This window comes from Hyaena hyaena, unplaced genomic scaffold, assembly GCF_003009895.1.
Source record: "Hyaena hyaena isolate Hyena2069 unplaced genomic scaffold, ASM300989v1 scaffold_14, whole genome shotgun sequence".
Classification (NCBI taxonomy): Eukaryota; Metazoa; Chordata; class Mammalia; order Carnivora; family Hyaenidae; genus Hyaena; species Hyaena hyaena.
In genome coordinates, this window is record NW_024080646.1 from 2,706,995 (window position 1) to 2,722,626 (window position 15,632).

General features: G+C 42.0%; 1 protein-coding gene across 1 annotated transcript; it reads right to left on the reverse strand.

Annotated features, from left to right (window-relative positions):
• Nucleotides 1-484: 484 nt before the first annotated feature.
• HRH4 (histamine receptor H4) lies at nt 485-15,059 on the reverse strand. Its single transcript, XM_039218188.1, has 3 exons — nt 14,794-15,059; nt 7,595-7,758; nt 485-2,164 (listed from the first exon to the last, which is right to left on the reverse strand). Exons 1-3 carry the CDS (start codon nt 14,987-14,989, stop codon nt 1,331-1,333), a joined length of 1,194 nt encoding a protein of 397 aa, XP_039074119.1. The 5' UTR covers nt 14,990-15,059; the 3' UTR covers nt 485-1,330.
• Nucleotides 15,060-15,632: the final 573 nt, after the last annotated feature.

The window sequence follows — 15,632 nt, forward strand, 5'->3', positions numbered from 1 at the left end:
TTTTCAAGATTACTATTGAATATTAAACACGTGTCTCCTATTTTTGCACTTAATGCAAGGCACAATTGCATATAAAAATTATGGGCATATCTAAGCATTTATGTACTTAAAGAATTTTCTTATTCTAGTGTTTGAAATTAACCAAGGTTTAAAAGGTCTAAGAAATATGGAAATGACTAAATTGTATAGGAACTCTGAGAAGTTACCAAAGAAACACTAATAAAATCTTACAAGAGAGATAAAATTAACAATGAAATCAAAATAAAATTTTATGACAAAGATAGATGAAAAGACGGAGGAAAAGAAGGAGGAGGGGGAGGGGAAGAAGGGAGAGGAGGAAGGGGAGGAAGAAGAATTCATAATAATAAAAATATAAAACATCACCAGACTAAGAAAATGTGACTCGTCAACAAGGTATAACTTATACTAATGGCCTATAGAGTAATCACTCTCAGCACTACACACAAGTTAAAGACATCAAATAAACACAGAAGTATATTTTATTAGTAATTATTGACATCTACTAGTTCTGAGAATGTTAAGCCAGCTACATTGAGTTAAGTCATATAGTCTTTTGCCATCTCTTCACCTTTCTCTTTCTTCCATATTTTCTCACAGAGGTTTTAGCTGATGTGGAAGTTGGAAGGAGAGGGCAGGAAGGACAAAAGGAAAGCCATCTTTTCAACCAGTTGGTGATCTTGTCTGTCACTTACTCTCTTATCCTATGACTGCCGGCCCCTCTGAGGAACTTTGAGAAGCACAGTTACCTGATCTTCCCTCCCTACACTTTCTTCTTTTCTGGGATCAGGAACAGAGTCTGGAAGTACACGTGCCTTCCACCTTTCCATCTGGGCACACACTTGCTCCCTACTCCTGACAATTCAAACCCCAACATGCCTTCCCACTTCCAGCAAAGAGGACAATATAGCTCCCTTTTCTGTTATATACTTTAGGAAAACTGACTTTAAAACTTGCCAGTTTGTCATCCCTATAAAATAAAAGGGAAATCACTTAACACTACAGCAAACACTGAACAAAGAAAACAAGAACTCTTGACTTTCACAACCAATGTTATATCAAGATCTAAAAGACAAGGAAGAGGCAATGAGTAAGAAAGCATAGTGCATTTGTGGCTATGAGTTTACAAAAAAATATTTCTAGTTATTTTCCCTTGACTTCCAGTTTCTGAATTCTTTTTAGGTTTGCAAGTGTTTACAATATTATGGATTTCTCTCATTTTGCCCTGCCTAGTGGAAAGGGAAAAATGAATGTCAGATCAAATTCATTAGTGAGCTTAAGACTGAAATTTTTGTAAACGATAAAATCATCTTTAAGAGGACATTGACCGATTGTGTAATGGTATGGGATGCTTTTTCACATTAAATATTTTCAAGAAAGCCTTCTGGAAATGCTTGTGGCACAATGGATACAGAAAAGGATTGACAAAGGAATTGAACCATTGAAGCCAAAAGGTGATATTATACCAAATTGTTTGAAGACGCTGTTCTGGCTTCTGAGTTGAACGAATGAGCGTGAACAGAGAATATGGAGCCCAGCAAAAGGCAAAAACACCTAAGAGAATGGCCAGTGACTTGCCTAATTTCCTGGCTCTGAGCAGTTCAATGTGTTCCCTTTGGTGAAGACACAGGGAATCACAATGGGAAAGAGAAGCCATTTTGGAAGCAATTATATTGTTATTCATCTGGGCTCTTAGAGAAAACAAGAGGCTGCTCTTTCTTCCGTGTCTCTTCAAAGGAACAGATGTTGCTGTTTCCTTCAGCTCAGGAAGAGATGTTCTTGAAAACAGTCCACCCCTGAATGAGGGTCCACTGTTACTGGGTGGGGCAGGATAAGTGAGTCCAGGCTGGCTTTGCCACCGACTGAGATTACCGCGCTTCCATAGCCTCCAGTAAATGTATATGTTGAAATAGGCCACTGAGAAGACTGGAACCAGAAATTCCAAGAGTGACGTGATGGCAAGGATGTACCATTCAGAAAAGAATCCAGGTTCACATTCCTTCTTCTCTGAGACTCTGTTACTGGTATTATTCCAAGACTCTGAAATTAGAATTAGTGGCCCATGCACTAAGAAGGCCAGCACCCAGACAGCCACCATCAGAGCCACGATCTTCAAGATCCCAGTGTGCTGAGCTCTGTAAGATACCTAAAAGAGAGCAAATAAATTATACCCATTATAATCAACATAGGTTGGTTGCATAAGGCATATCATAGGCCCTCAGGAGTTTCAGGGATGTGCTAGAGGTAGGGAAGTTACCTGGCCTGAGTAACTGGATAAGCAATCTAAAAGGTCAACCACCCTGTATGAGACACAAACACATGAACCAAGAGTTTTTTGAGGGAACCTGGGACAGACAACCTCCCTAAGCTTCTTTTAGATCAGTAAGGGTCCTTCTAGCTCATATGTTCAGTATTTCTCCGACTTCCTCACTCAAGGGAAAGGAAATTATTTTCTCATGAAATGGGAACATGCCCCCCCTTCCACTATTGCTCACGTACTATTTTCTCTGAGTTTCTAAGTCTCATGCTATGGTGTTTACTCATTTTTATTAAAAAGGTGCAACAACGTCCAGCGCTGTCTTTCTGTGATGGATTGTGCAGACTGAGAAGGGCTCACCAATTGGCTAGAGGTACGAGGAAGCTGGATTTAAAAAAAAAAAAAGTTATTTTTAAAAATGTAGGGAAGTGGGATTTTTCCCCCCATATTACTAGTATTTATTAGGCTAAGCTAAAATGCATATGGTGCTGACCACAAGTTCCCATATACAATATGTTTTTTTTCCTTCTGCTTCTCATGCCGCTAATTAATACATTTCTTGCACTAAATCTAATGATTATGAAGATGGTAACAATACCCAGATGGTCATAAAATGGCATTTAGTTTTTTAATTGCTCTGCTCAGCCTGTGTAATGATGTGATGCAATATGCTGGAAAGTGATCTCTTTTCTATTATGCATAAGGTCAAATGGGATAATGGACATCCAAGGGAATTGAGAAGACAGGGCCCATCTCTTCATCTTTGGGTAGCATTTTTGACAGATAGCTCAAGCATTGCTTGAATCCAGGCCCAAGCCAGTTGGTGTGGCCTTTCTGACATCAATCAATGGCCCAGTCCTCACCCACGACAGAATCGATTCATGTATTCAGAATATTGCCTCTTACCCTGCTTCCTTCCTCGCCCCAAAAATATTTCTATCAATCAGATTTCTTTTATGAGGCAAAGCAGCTTGCGGAACACACTGTTAATAATAAGATGGGATTGCAGAGCCCTTCTAAGTACCTGTTGCAGGTTGAGTTGTGTCCTCCAAAAAGATACACTGAAGTCCTAACACCCTGTGTCCATGTAAATGACCTCATTCACAATGAGGGTCTTTGCAGATATAATCAAGTTAAGATAAGGTCATATTTGGTTAGGGTGAGCCTCCCTGTAAGAGGCACATAGACACACAGGAAGACTCCCACAGGACGATGGAAGTAGAGGCTGGAGTGATGCATCTACAAGTCAAGGAATGCCAGGAAAGCCAAAGATGGCCAGTCATACAAGAAGCTAAGAGAAAGGCATGGAACCGGCTGCCGGAAGCCTCAGAGAGAGCATTGCCCTGCATGCACTTAGATTTTGGACTTCATGTCTCCAGATATTAAATTTATTCCAGAGAATAAGTTCGGTTGTTTTAAGCCACCCAGCGTGTTGTACTTTATTACAGCAGCCCTAGGAAACGAGCACAATATGTTCATGGTCTTGATTTTCCTGTCAAGCTTCCTTCATCTACAGTATACTCTCCACTTACCATCTTAACTCTGCATACATTTTAATTCCCACTGCTTCCAATGACACTGTTCCACTTCCCCCCACCCACCCTTAATTCAGCCACATGGAAATCTGCCCTCCAGAAAATGTGTCAGAGCACTGCAATCATGGACTGCCATCTGCATTGAGCCTTCCCTTTCCAAGTTCTTGTCAGATCACCATTTCCCAGGTCCAGCCCACGACCCTGCCCTATCACACTACTTTGAACTACAGCAAGAGCTCAGCTTCCCCACAACCACTTCCTATGAGTTTCAGTGGTCTTTGAGGGCTTCCTGGCTCACACAGCTGTATTTGAACTATTAGCCAACAGAGGTACAAGAGCTGCCTGAGTGCCCCTCGTGAGCATCCATGCACTGATGTTACACAATCAACTCTGTGCTATGTGCTAAGGACCATGGCTCCAGTTGGCCCAGCCCTCACCACACGGACAGCTTCTGTGGTCAGGGGAAGTCCTCAGGGCAAGACTAGAAAACAAACCTACTCATTTTCTCTCTGGACATCAGTCTTTCTATCTCTGTGACTTCTTTTCTCTCTCTTTTTAAGCTTATTTATTTATTTTGAGAGAGAGCAAATAGGGAAGAGACAGGGGTGGAATGGAGAGAGAATCCCATGCAGCATCCATACTGTTAGCACAGAGCCCATGGTGGGGACTGAACGCATGAACTGTGAGATCATGAACCAAGCCAAAGTTGGACACTTAACCGATTGAGCCACCCAGACACCCCTGCCTCTGTGACTTCTACACACTTCTCCTAACTGCACAAGCTGTCCCTTACCTTAGCACAAACCTGGGGTAGACCTAAGAGCTCAGATGTCCAGTGAAAGAATGTCCTAGTGAATGTTAAGTAGGAACACCCAGTAAAGGCTAAAAATTAAACATTAACACAGAAAAAAAAGGAAAGGTTTAAACACAAATGGGAAAGATTATGAATTAGAACACTCTTTTTTGAACATTTTGACTGACCTAAAATAAGAAATATATTTAGGGATGCCTGGGTGGCTCAGTTAGTTCAGCCTCTGACTTCTGTGCAGGTCATGGTCTCATGGTTCATGAGTTTGAGCCTGCGTTGGGCTCTGTGCTGACAGCTCAGAGCCTGGAGCCTGCTTCGGATTCTGTCTCTCTTTCCCTCTCTCTCTCTCAAAAATAAATAAACGTTAAAAAATTTTTAATAAAAAAGAAATACATTTTACATCATAACTAAGTTCATAGGCTGAAGTATTCATAAAATAACACATTTATTATGTACAAAGTATTCTGACATTTTATGCTCTAATTTTTAAAAATTGTTTTTAGTATGTTTTTCCCTGCACTTTTTCATTAAAAAACAAAGTGGGGGTACCTGGGTGGCTCATTCAATTAAGCATCTGGCTCTTGATTTTGGCTCATGATCTCATGGTTCATGAGATTAAGGCCCATGTTGGGCTCTGCACTGACAGTGCAGAGCCTGCTTGGAATTCTCTGTCTCCTTCTTTCTATGTCCCTCCCCTGCTTTCTCTATCTCTCTCTCTCTCAAAAATAAATAAACATTTTTTTAAAAGTGATCAGACCCACTGAACTGACTTTATGATGCCACAGTGGGTCATAACCTGCAATTTAAAAAACACAAGCTTAGAGGCATCTAAATTGTTCCTCCAAGCTGATCTGCAGTCTCTCCATAGTTTTTCCAGTACAAATTACAGTGGACCCTGCTGTCAATGAAGTAGCCAAGGCCAGGTGTCTGGATGTCCCAACACATTCATTCTCCCCTTCTTCCTGGCAATAGGGCAGCTCAGCTAGAGACCACGTTTCCCAGCTTTTCTTGCAGTGAGATGGGACCATGTGACTAACTGTCACAGTGAAATGCGAGTGGAAATGATTGTATGATTCTGTACAATTTGGTTAAGACAAAAATCCTTTGCCTTGGATTTCTGTCTTTTGCCCATTCTTTCTAGAACCTGGAGTGACAACAACCTGACTTTGACCATGCAGAGGAGAATAATGACCTAGAGCAGGAGTCAGCAAACTACTGTCCATGAAACAAACGTGGCCCCTCACCTGTTTGTATAAATAAAGTTTTACTGGAACACAATGAATGAATTGTTTTGTTTTGTTTTGTTTTAACATATTATGCATGGCTGTTTTTGTACCACAACGGCAGATTGAGCGGTTGCAACAGAGACCTTAGGCCCCTTTCTAGCAGAAGTTTGCTGACCTCCTCCCCTAGAGGGTACAGACTGACATGGTTAGCCTAGGCCCCTGGGTGGGTTCCTGAAGCAGAGCCTCCCACCTTTCCTGGACTGTTCTGTGACAGAAAGATCGATTTTTATCTTGTTCGAACCTCATCTTTGTGCCTGCAGCTTATCCTTGCCTTACGCAATATGCCCTCCCCACCCTGTCTGCTCTAAGCTGGGCAGGCCTCCCAAGTCAGAGCTGTCCCTATCCTATCAACACCTCCCACACCACGCTTAGTACTGAACCCATCTGTTTCTGGAGCTGTCTCCACATTAGACTATTATGCTCCTCAAAAGTGGAGACTCAAACACCTGGTTGGCGGTTAAGCATCTGACTCTTGGTTTCGGCTCAGGTCATGATCTCATGGTTTCATGGGTTTGAGCCCTGCATTGAGCTCTGTGCTGATGGCACAGAACCTGCTTGGGATTCTCTCCCTCTCTATCTCTCTCTGCCCCTTCCCAACTTATGCTGTCTCTGTCTCTCTCAAAATAAATAAACTTAAAAAAAAAAAAGTAGAGACTCTGCTAATTCATTTCTGTATCCCAGCACTCAGCAAAATCCTTTGCACAGAGTAGCATCCCCCAAAGATTTGGGTCCTGGGACTCAAGAATGAAGTTGCCCATCTAGGTGTCCTAGATGTCAGATTACTGTCCCATATTTCTCTACCCCTTTCACCCTCTGTCTTTACTTGCATCTGCCCTTGTTTTTACCCTTGTTCTATTGCTGATCAATTTAGCTGCCTTATGAACTGCCACTAATGTTAATGGGGCTATTCTGAATCCTGGATTAATTCAGACTTTCTTGACATGGGTCCTACCTTGGCACTAGGAGTTGATCTTTCAGGTTGGTCTCACTATCTAATCTATAGCTTCCCTGTACACTATCTTTTCCTTTGGCCATTCAAAATTGATTTTCTCATGACATTCAAAAGTGTGGGCATCTTTCTATTTGCCCACTAGATCCCATCTGGGAAAATTATTCAGGTCTTAGTTTGTGTAAGGAATGAAACTGATAGGGGTGCCTGGGTGGCTCAATTGGTTGAACGTTAGACTTTGGTCCAGGTCATGATTTCTCATAGTTCATAGGTTCAAGCCCCACATAGGGCTTTGGGCTGACAACATGGAGCCTGCTTCAGATTCTCTGTCACCCTCTGTTTTTGCCCCTCCCCCACTCACACTGGCTCTCTCTCTCTCTCCCTCAAAAATAAATAAACATTAAAAAACAAAGGAAAAAAAGAAACTGATAAATCTACTGTGACCCTCATGTCTACAGTCTACTATGGACTCGGTACATACCACCTCTGACAACTCGCCTTGGATTTTCTTCGATGCCTTCCAACTTCAGCAGTACCTAGGGGGGAGACTTAGCCAAATCACACACAGAAATCGTTCACTAAGGGCCAATGAAAATGTAGTGCCAGGTAACTGAAAGATAATCGGGCTCCTCTAAGGTTTGCCAACTAAACAAAAAATTACACTTAAAAAATTTTTGCTTGGGGACCCACAATTTACAAGTACACAATGTTTAAAGAAGGTAAATTAATGTTTTGACTTACAGCATTCGACACTGACTGGTATCGATCGTAGCTGATGAGAACAATGTTATATACAGATGTTGTACACAAAAGATAGTCAACAGTGAGCCAAAACACACAGAGTTTACTTTCAGCGTTCCAGCCATACAGCGTGTGAGGGATGTACAAAGGAATGGAGATCACACCTGTACAAAGGGAAAAGGTTAAAAAAAAAAAAAAAGCACATATCAATGACTATCAATGACTACCAAGAGGTATTCAACACAATGACATATGTGACATGACCAAAAATGGCTTGATGATAATTTAGAAATTCATAGTGTTTTATCAACAAACTCAGGACTGATTTCCTACATGTTGTTTCAATACCATTTTTACAAGGGCTGTCATAAATATCATGTGTTTCCTTATTGCTTTCCAAATGAAGCTCAAGTCCCGACCTGCATGTCCGGCCATATACGGCACAAGTCATCTTCACATTCATGATTCAACCCAGACAGGATGGGCCAGCATTCCACCAAACACAGCTTGTAGTTTCATATCTCCTTTGCCTTTGCAAATAGCATTCGTTCTTCCTAGAATATCCTCCTCTCTTCTACTGAGAAGTCTACCTCCTTCTCATTCTTCACTCAGTACAAAAAAAATGCCTTTCTCTTTGTTATCTTTCTTGGAAATTCCATGGCAGAAGGACCCCTCTGTCACCTGAACGTGCTGGCACTTTGCTTATCAGTCCCTCTCTCAGGTACAAATACATGCTACTTTGTACCTCTGTCCTCTTTCCAATGGTTTCTCCTGAGGCCTGGGACCATGTTATAAGTTGATCTTTGTCATTTTCACAGCACTTAAGAGTTGCCCAGTGGCTCACACATTTAACTTAGGTAAATTAATAACAGCCGATATGTACTGTGCAGTTATATACCAGACATTGTGCTATGTCTGCTGCATATATCACCTCATTAAACTTTCATAGAAGCTGTGTAAGGTAGAAACTATGCTGAGTTAGACAATAAAGAACCTATAGGTCAAGAGGGAGACATGATTGCCCAAGGTCTACTCAGCTAGTAAATGGAAGATTGGCTTTGAAATTAGGCAATGTGATTTCAAGACTCTCTACTGGGGCACCTGGCTGGCTCAGCCAGTTAAGCATCTGACCTCAGCTCAGATTTTGATCATGCAGTCATGAGTTCGAGCCCCACATTGGGCTCTCTGCTGTCAACATGGAGACCGCTTCTATTGCTCTGTCTCCCTCTCTCTGCTCCTCCCTGACTTGTGCACACACTCTCACCCTCTCTCTCAAAAATAAACATTAAGAAAAAAAAAAAAGACTCCTGACTTTAATCGCTACACTTCACTGAATGAACAAATATGTGAGTGGTTCAGCTTAGCACAGAAATAGCCTAATTAAGAAAAATGACTACGCTGGGTTCCCTTTTCTCTAGCTTTGTTGGCAATTTTTCACTGGATTGACATTTCAGACAGGTAACACTACTCCCGAGAATATAATCTTTTAAGTGGAATCTCAGTGAGTATCTTCATATTTTATCAGGCACTTGGCAGGATTTCCCATTTTTACATGAGAACCAAGTTAGCCTATCACAAAGAACAATAGTGAAGGTAAAAAGAAAGGAGAAGGAAAGGGAAGGATGAAGGCAACCCTACATTCTCCCAAAACAAGATGGCATGAGGATATGATGGTGTGGTTTCAGCACCAGGGAAAGGGGATGTAGAACTTAGCATTCTGTACCGAAATTCACATACAAAGATGAGAGACAAGGCATCATGGAGATGGAAGACTTGTGTCAGTTCTTTTTTTGTTTTAATGCTTATTTACTTTTGAGAGAGAGTGAGAGATAGAATGTGGGTGGAGGAAGGGCAGAGAGTGAGGGAGACACAGAATCTGAAGCAGGCTCTGGGCTCCGAGCTGTCAGCACAGAGCCCGACGCAGAGCTCGAACTCACAAACCACGAAATCACGACCTGAGCCAAAGTCAAATACTTAACTGTATGAACTACCCAGGAGCCCCAGTCAGTTCTTACATGTAGTTCAAATTGTTGGCTTATTTCATGCTTCAATTATATTTTTAAATTTAGCTTCCCTATGGTGTCTTCCATCTCAAAGATGTGTGTGTGCATGCATACGCACGCATGCCTCTGGTATAAAATAGGTAAATAAATAAGATAAATCAAAGTATCTGAGATAAATCACCTGAGATAAGTCAAAGTATCTTCAAAACAGAGACATATATTATATTTTGACCCACAGTTGTGGCTTCCAATATTCCCAACATGAATATTTTACACACACACACACACACACACACACACACACACAAATTTCCTCCACAGAAATGACAGCAAAGAGTACAATGCCAGTAATCATTTGCCTGACAGACACCACTGTCTATTTAAACGTTAAAGGAAGGGGAGCTCCTGAGTGGCTCAGTCGGTTAAGGGTCAACTTCGGCTCAGGTCATGATCTCATGGCTCATGGGTTCTGCTGTCGGTGCAGACCTGCTTGCGGTCCTCTCTCCCCCTCACTCTCTGCCCCTCCCCTGCTCTCTCTCTCTCTCTCTCTCACACACACACACACACACACACACACACACACAGAATAAATAAACATTACACGTTAAAGGAAGGGTATGAGCTCAGTAAATCTTGTCCACACATTTTCTGAAATAGATGAAAGAGGAAAGGTGTGTTTGGATGTGTTCAAAACTTTAGTTGCTGCTTGAAATAGCATTTTAAAAGAGGCCATAGTTTATTCCTTTGGCTTTAATGAAACCCCACTGTCCATTTGTGTTCTACATGATGGTTTTGCACAAACGCCATGCTCAGGGCCTCCATCTTGTTGAGTGGTGGAGATATTTGTGGTTCATTCCACAACTGTGGAATTGGGAATATTTCTAGATATAGCCACTCTGAAGAGTTTCTGTAACTTCCACTCTGGAAGCATGCTTGTGGGTCAAATGGACTTGATAAGGAAAACTAAGAGCCAGTTTCTTAAAAGGAGTAAGAAGCCTTTGGCATGACACATTAAGGGGGTGGATCTAGGCGGTGGGGGCTGAGAGAAAGCAAACTATATTAAGAGAAGATGGTGAAGAAATAAAAACAAGAAGGTGAAGGAACGGGGGAGGAGAGAAGGGGAGAAGAAGGATGGGAGGAAAGGCCAGGCCACTTGCTCACCCCAGCCTGCCCCCTATCTTTCCTGTCTCACTTCCTGCTACTCCCTCCATCCTAGTTCTTTAGGCCTCAAAAACACCGCACACGCTTCCCTCACACACCTGTACTTTCCTCAGCATGAAATGCTCTTCCCTCAGAATCTCCTTCTGTTTGCTCTGAAGCATCCTGACCAGTGAGCCCTGCCCCTGACATTTAAATAGCAACCTCCATCTCCAGCAGCCCTTCTCTCCCTCTTCCCTGCTGTTGTTCTCACTAGCAATGACCACCTTCTAAAATGGTATATAACTTTATTGACTTATTTATATGTATTACGTGTCTCCCCACTGCCCCTCCCCTAGTAAAAACAGAAGCACCATGAGGACAGGGAATATTGTCCCTATTTTCACTGCCACATCCCCAGCACCCCAAAGAGTGCCTGCTTCAAAATAAACCAGTATTGGATGAATAGATGAGGATGGGGAAGCCCAATTTGTGTGAACACTGCCACTAGTCTGGTATTGTGAGCTAAGACACTACATCTTCCATGAGAAAAAAACAGTCAAAATGGGGGGTGGGGTAGGGAGGGAACTAAAAGCCCCTGTGAATGTTTTGGGCCAATAGAGGAAAGGGTGATAACACTGAAGGCCTAGAGGGTGTTATGGACTGAATGACTGGGTCACCCGCAAATTCATTTGTTGAAGCTCCACTCCCCCCACCCCCAAGATCGCTGCATTTGGAGATGGGCCTACAAGGAGGTAAAGTTAAATGAGGTCATAAGGATGGAGCCCTAATCCAACAGGATTATTGTCCTTATAAGAAGAAGTACCAGAGAAGGGTGTCTGGGTGGCTCAGTCAGTTGGGTGTCCAACTTTGGCTCAGGTCATGCTCTCACAGTTCATGAGTTCAAGCCCTGCATCAGGCTCATTGCTGTCAGTGTGGAGCCTGCTTTGGATCCTCTGTCTCCCTCTCTTTCTGCCCCTCTCCCACTCTCTTGTGCGTGTTCTCTCTCTCTCAAAAATAAATAATCATTAAAAAAAGCAGCAGCGGCAGCACTGGACAGCTTGCTTGCTCTCTCTCTCCATGCACATACAGAGGAAAGGACATGTGAGAGTGCATGGAGAAGGCCATCTAAAAATCAGGACAAGAGTGTTCACCAGGAACCCAATCATCCAGCACCTTGAGCTCGTACTTTCCAGCCTCCAGAACCTTGATAACGTCAATTGCTGTTAAGCCACCTAGACTAGGGCATTTATGTTCTGGCAGCCTGAGTTAACTCACAAGAAAAGAGTCCTAAACTGAGGCATGAAGGGACTAAAGATCAACTGTGCCCTCCTGAAAATGTGGTTCAGACTCTGTCAGTCCCAAATACCTTTGTCCTTGCAGATCCTGCCCGGGCCATCTGTCACATGGTCATGCAGGCCATAAATGGCCACACAAGTACAGATGTGAAGAAAGTACCCACAAATGGAAACATTAGTCATGTGATACCAATTTTATAGATGCCTCTATATATTTGTATATATTGATGGTACTTTGTTTCTGGAATAGTGTGCAGATGAGATGTATTTCTATCAATGTAGCTGGTACTGGAATTTTTCCTCAATAAATCTTTGCTTTCCAACATGACATTCAGCCTAAGAAGCTGTTTGGGTACTATTTTCGAAACCTGTAAGAAAAGAGCATTCAACCAAAAGCCCATAAATACCCAGCACAAGTGATGCTCCAAGGCACCCACATGGTTCCGGAGCTCAAGGTCTCCTGACCACAAGTCCTAAGAATGGCTGCCTTATAACTACATGAGTTCTGCCCTGGCTCACCACAACTGCCACGAGCCTCCAGGCTCAGAGCCAAAAAGCCCACTTCTGAGCATGGCTAAGGAAAAAGAACAGCCTCGACACAAAACTCCAATCTTGTTACAGAAAGTTTTCATCAGAGAAGGTTCTACAGAAGGTTCTAATCCTTTTGTAGTCATGGCAAATGCCGTCAAATAAGTGGACCTCTGGATAAAGCTGGCAAGGGGCACGGGAAATGTGAAGGAGGAGACTGGCTGAGTAACAGATTCTGGCTTGTGCCCGGTTCTCTCATCAGCAGCAAAGCCATTTCTTTTCCCAGCCACCTGCCAATGGAGGGGAACGCCCAGAACTGCTGAATAACTACATCAGCGGGGACATTTCCATAAGATAAACCATACATTTATACTGTGGTGCCTAAGCCCATGATGGTGGGGCTACCATGATGCTTCCATTGCGCAGTACAAGGAAACGTGCTATTCTTATCTGAAACCATCTATGTTTAAAAACTTCAGGCCTTGGGCTGTCTCAGTTGGGTATAGCTTTACCCCCATTCTTCCCTACCACCATTCCCTTTTAGGTAGTCAAAATACATAGTTGACTTTAAGTGCTAAGTATTATCTAAAAGGTGTACAGTTCTGGAAAGAAGAAAAAGACGGATAAGTATATTTATAGCAGAATATTCTCTCTGTTCACAGAAATATACTTGCATAGTTATGTGTTTCTGTGATTATAGAGAATGATGTGGAATGATCTATGTCATGCTGTTAATGCGGGTGACCTGGAGAGGCAGAACTGAGGAGAGAAATGGGGAAACTGTTGCCTTTTTGCAATACTTCCATACTGGTTCACTAGCTTCATCTGTGACCCAGTCATTTCTACGCTGTGACGAGGTTTTCTCCAGAACATTTATGGGGACAATATGTGAAGTATAAACTGCCTTTCCAAATGCCCCCTATTCCCATCAATCGTGCCATACTTGTCTGGTCTCCTGAACTCAATCTTTAGCTCATTTTTCTCTTTCTCCTGCCCAACTCTGCTCTTGCAGCTCTGCTTCTCAAGCTTCCTTTTCACCCTCATCGCAGCTCAGAGCCCTACCTTGCGACTTGTGCCTTAGCTGTGGTGTTATTTTTGAAACCAAGCTGCCCTTGTTCCAGCTTCTCCCACCTGTTCCATCTCTGCTCATGCCTCTGAGGTAAAGCTTCGCTCCATCCAGTCACTCAATTGTTTTAAAAATCTAGATTTCTACCCTGGCCTCCCATCCGGACACATCAGAGCCTTCATTATATTCCAACTACTCCAACTTCATGCCCTACTGATCCCATATAGCCATTTTCCACACCAGCCAGCCCACAGCTCACACTTAGGAAGACACACCCAATGATTTTCCACCAGCATGTCTTTGCTAATTCTTGGAATACTCCTCCCCTCTCCATCTCTGCCTATGGAAATTCTACCCATCCTTTGAAGTTCACTTCAGATGCTACCATGCACAAACCAAAGGTGCTCTCTCTCCTCTGACCACCCACAGCACTTGGTAGGTCTCTGTGGTTCCCACAACACTCTAAACTGTTACAGTCACTGGTGAATGTCTCTTATCCATTCCCCTACATTGGAACTTTACTAAAGAGACTCAGTCTTCTATAAATCTCCTCATTAGCTAATCATACTTGAATAGCTAACAGTCCTTACACATGGGTAAGTAATCTACTGACATTTGTGACTTTGGTTGGAGTTGACACATAACTGCAGAGAAATCAAAAGAGAAGAAGGCTAATATTTGTTGAGAAACTCTATGTTCTAGGCAATAACATAAATATTTTATGACTTTTGTTTCACTGTAACATATACAAAAGCATTTATGTAGCTACATACAAGTTAAATTATATTAGGAGTTCCTATAAACAATATCATCATCTAACTCTTCTACACATACTTATAAGCCTAAACATCCAAGGAAGATGGCTCTAGAAACAAGTAACTCTTATATTAAAACAATTTTAGAACTATTCCAGACTTGTTTTTATTCTATAAAAAGAAAATAAACAGTTTTCAAATGAAAATTCTCCTACAAACCTGACTTACATATATATATATACTATTCCCCTAAAATGCCATGGAGCCTCCCCAGAACCTTAGTACTTAAACTTTTTGTTTTTAAAATCCCTAATTCTATACAGTCCCTTGAAATAACAAAAGCTTATTTTTAAGGTTCTAGAAATAAATTATAGTCAGAAATGATTACCTGAAATAAAGATATATGACTTACCAACAAAGAAGTCAGCAATGGCCAAGTTAAGGAAAAAGTAATTACTTCGATGTCTAAGCTTTTTGTCCACCACAAAAGCTAGAATGACCACAGCATTTCCTAGCACTATAGCAAAAGCTAGTAAGCACATTAAAAATGCCAAAAAAATGTGAGTTCTTGGTAGAAAAGCAATTGTGCTGTTAGTGGTAGCTGACATCACATCAAATGATGAAGGGGCCTAGTAGAGCAAACTAATCCAGCAAGACAATTCTGACGAGTATGTTTTCCAATCGGATACCTACAATATATAGTCTCCTACTCGTAACACTATTTCTCAAAATCTAATGTTGATCTCACTGTACTTCCTGGTTCTTGATAAAGCAAATTTGTGATAACAGTTTCCCTTTAACCGACACCGAACAAGTATTTTCCGAAAGACAGTGAAGTGTTTTATTGTAATCATTTGAATGTGATTTAACCATCTCCCCTTAATAGAGCAATATTATATAATATACATGAAATACAATTAATTCATTGTATAAGTAAGAAATTGGGCTCCAGTGAGATCCATTTTTTAAACTAGTATAGAACTAGTTACAGATTCCCTTCTGACCGTGATGGAAAAACGGGGGCTGAATTCACTATCCTATCTGACACAAACAAGAAACTGGGCAAAATATACAAAACAATGGTTTTCAAGGCACTGGACATCAGGCAATGGAGAACAATGATCCCTGAGAAAAGGGGGGCAAGGTGAGTGGGTTCTGCAGTTGGCCCAACTTACTGTCTTTTGAGAGTTTCTAGGGACAGTGCAGAGAGTGGACATCAAGAAGGAGCCCCCAGAAGATTCTCTGAGAGGG